This window comes from Trifolium pratense, linkage group LG5, assembly GCF_020283565.1.
Source record: "Trifolium pratense cultivar HEN17-A07 linkage group LG5, ARS_RC_1.1, whole genome shotgun sequence".
NCBI classification, from domain to species: Eukaryota; Viridiplantae; Streptophyta; class Magnoliopsida; order Fabales; family Fabaceae; genus Trifolium; species Trifolium pratense.
Genome location: NC_060063.1, coordinates 23,025,198 through 23,028,805, shown reverse-complemented (window position 1 = coordinate 23,028,805; position 3,608 = coordinate 23,025,198). Strand labels below are relative to the sequence as shown.

At 30.6% G+C, this 3,608-nt stretch overlaps 1 protein-coding gene across 1 annotated transcript; it reads left to right on the top strand.

The window, feature by feature from the left end:
• The first annotated feature begins 1,818 nt into the window (after positions 1 to 1,818).
• On the top strand, positions 1,819 to 2,751 carry LOC123886267. The gene has a single exon (XM_045935600.1). It carries the CDS (start codon positions 1,819 to 1,821, stop codon positions 2,749 to 2,751), a length of 933 nt encoding a protein of 310 aa, XP_045791556.1.
• The last annotated feature ends 857 nt before the right edge of the window (positions 2,752 to 3,608 follow it).

Here is a 3,608-nt window from a genome sequence, read left to right as displayed (position 1 = left end):
TCATATATAGTGTTTCAAACTTGAAAGTGCCCCATAAAAATTTGTCATTTTCTTGTCTACAATGTATAAGTATGATCAAGTCTACTTATAGTTAATATTTAACACCTAGCTTGAATATTAATTGGCTACTAGCTGGAATATCTTTCCACTAATTGTTTCTTGATTAGAAATTTTTTTAGTATTCTATCATGTCGACAAATTATTTAACACTATTTGGTTTTTGTTTGAATGGTAATGCATAACTTTTGAATACCAAAATGCAGCTGGAGCCAATGATATAATATATGGTCAAATTAAGCTATGTCCAAATTCATCAAATTGAGTGAAGATAAATAAAAATTTGGACCTAACCCAAATAACTTTATGATAAAGACATAAAGTGAGTTTGGGAAAAAACGGAAATGGGTCACTTCTTTCAGCAAATTAATACTCAAATTAAGCTATACATTATTATGAGATCTAGCTAGGTTTCATTCTATATATAATCAGTTAGTGTGGAAACAAAGGAATTTGGTATTTATATGAAATTATTTATTGTTTATAACTCTAGTGGTCTAGGCTATGTTGTGTCTCAATTATCATATATGCTAATACAAATATAAAAAAAGTCCATTTTTTTTAGGGCACTCGTCAAATTTTAGTTTTTGGTTATAACAGTGCAAATTCAATTATACCCTCAAGATTCAAATGTCTTGGTAATTTTTTTATCATTTGATCTATATTTACAAGACAATCCCATCAAATAATCTAATTATTGTTATATATTCTATGGTTTATCTATATGTGTTTAAAATATCATTAGGGGGTTTGTGAGTAGAGTGAAGAAAAAGAAAATAAGGTTATTGGGCTTTATTACTATTCAATCAATAAATCAAATTAATTAAAAGTCATTAATTAACAATTGTCATTGTTTTTTTTAAGACACGTTTTCTTGTGGTGTGTTTAGGGGGGTGTATTGTTAAAGAGATAAACACATTAATTATCACATTATATATGTTCACATAAAGTCATAAACCACAGTTTTAATCGATAAATCACATATATTCGATTTTTACTCAAATCAATAATGTACCTAGCTTTAGCCAAAATTCCTACAGTTTGAAAACAAAATGTACATGTTCATATTATATAATTGGAGCCATAATTAGGATCACTTTATGTCAACTCCATTCACAAATCTCAAATCATGTGTGTGCCATTAGAGGAAACTAAGTACAAGATAATTAATTAATTAATTAGGTGAACTGGCAAAAGTTACACATCAAAACCAAAAATTGATCACAGCTATCCAACATGCATAGTATATATAGACTATACGGCTTTTGTTAATATGTGTCAATAAGCATATAGTAATAGTATAGACTAATTCTAATATGTTAAGAATTCAAAAATTACTCTACCAAAAAAAAATTCAAAAGTTATAAACTTTGCATTAAAAAGTAAACTTAAATATTTTAAAAGTTGATTGTGCGGCCTTTAAAAAAATATTTCTAAATTTTTTTAAGTGTCGAGTGAAATTGTGGCATCACTCACTTAAGAAAAATCAAGCAGTTCATCACTGAAATTCACTCTCAAGCAATCAAGAAAGAGGGTTGGCCAAAAGAGAATGGAGGTTTGGGAATAAAAAACTTAGAGTTGTTCAATTCATCACTTTTATGTAAGTGGAAGTGGACATGCTTGAATGATACCGAGTCGCCATGGTATGATTTATTGAGGTTTCGGTACGGCTCCCTTGTAGCTAATTTCTTGTATGGTGAAGGAAGGGACAATCTTAAACATGCTTCAATTTGGTGGCGGGATTTATGGTGTCTGGGAGGTATGGATAATGCTAACTGGTTTGGTAATAATGTTAGTAGTATTTTGGGTGACGGCAACGATATCAGTTTTTGGAAAGACCAATGGATAGGTACGGCATCGTTGAGAGTAATGTTTCCTTCTCTTTATGTGAAATCCACACTACCAGATGGTCATTTTTCAACCATGGGCATGTGGGAGCGAGATACTTGGAAGTGGAAGTTTGAATGGACAACCGAACTATCCGATATTGAATCAGAAACAGTTCACGATTTGTTGTTAATTCTGGATCAGGTTAGGCCGTCAAGGGAGACACGGGATCGGCGTAGGTGGAAACCTCATAAAGATGGTTTTTTCACTGTCAATACAGCCTATACAGCGCTGCTGCCCAGGACTGGAGAGTGCAACATTGAGCCAATCACGGCGAATGCATTGAAACTTCTATGGTTAAATAATGTACCCTCGAAAGTTAGTATTTTTGGTTGGAGGTTGTTGCTCGGAAAATTACCAACTAGGGAAGCTTTGTACAATAAAGGTGTCATTACAAACAATCACGAGAGAAGCTGTGTTTTTTGTTTCAATGTAGCTGAAGACATTCCACATATGTTTTTCAATTGCAATGTTACAAAGCAAATTTGGTGCAAAATATTCAAATGGATGGGCACACGTTTTTGTTCCGCGACTGATGTTCCCAATCATTTGATTCAATTTGGAGTCTTAATAACAGGAAGCAACAACGAACGATTCCGTCACATTATTTGGTTGGCCACAACTTGGAGTATTTGGCGTATGCGAAATAATATTATATTTAGAGGAGATTTTGTTAATGTTTCATCTTTAGTAGATCAAATTATTTATATTGCTTGGTTTTGGTTCATCGGTAGATCAAGGAACATTGATAATGTAGCTTTCCTTGACTGGTGTAACAACCCCTTAGCTTGTTTTCGTTGTATTTAAGGTGATTGTTTTTGGATTGTAAGGGTTGAGTACCAAATATTGCTTATCAAAAAAAAAAAAAAAAAAGGGTTGGCTAGGGCAAAACATTTGCTCTCTTAGAAAGTGGTGTTGCTCGATCCAACCTATTTTCATACAAAAAAAAAAAAAAGTGGTGTTGCTCTCGAAGCTCTCCAAACTTTCCAATAAAATGGATAAATTACTTATTTAAATATATTTATTTAATATATAATAGATATGTATATAGATTAATTAGTCATATCAAACTATTAAAAATGTAAAACTCATACATAAAAATAACCCTATAACCTTAGTCTCATGTCTCACTTCAATTGAATAATATACTAGATTTTAATCATTTGGTTTGAGACAACAATTAACACTCAAATACAAAGTTAACATTTTAGAGAGTTCATAATTTTCAACTATGTCAGCAAATCGTTTTGGTACTATGAAATAAAGGGCATTGACAAGTGGGCCATTAAAAATTTGTGAATGTGAATTTTTAATAAAAAAAACTTTCATTTGTCCATGGTTTTGAAGTCAATATTTTTTAAACGAAATTTTTGTTCACATGAAATTAAGATTTTCATAAGAAATTGTATATGATAATGAAGATAAAATGATAGAAAGATGAAATTATGGGTAAAAAAATTAGGAAGATGAAATTAAAAAAAAAAATAAGACCATTGAAATACATAACAAAGATGCATGAATTATTCGGCGGTACATATTTTCTTTGGTATTAACATTCTGATGATTTTTGTTTTGAAATTATATCTATCAAACAACAGTACAAGTAATATCATAATCATAATAATTAGTTGAGTATTATAAATTCACTATAATATATATTTTTT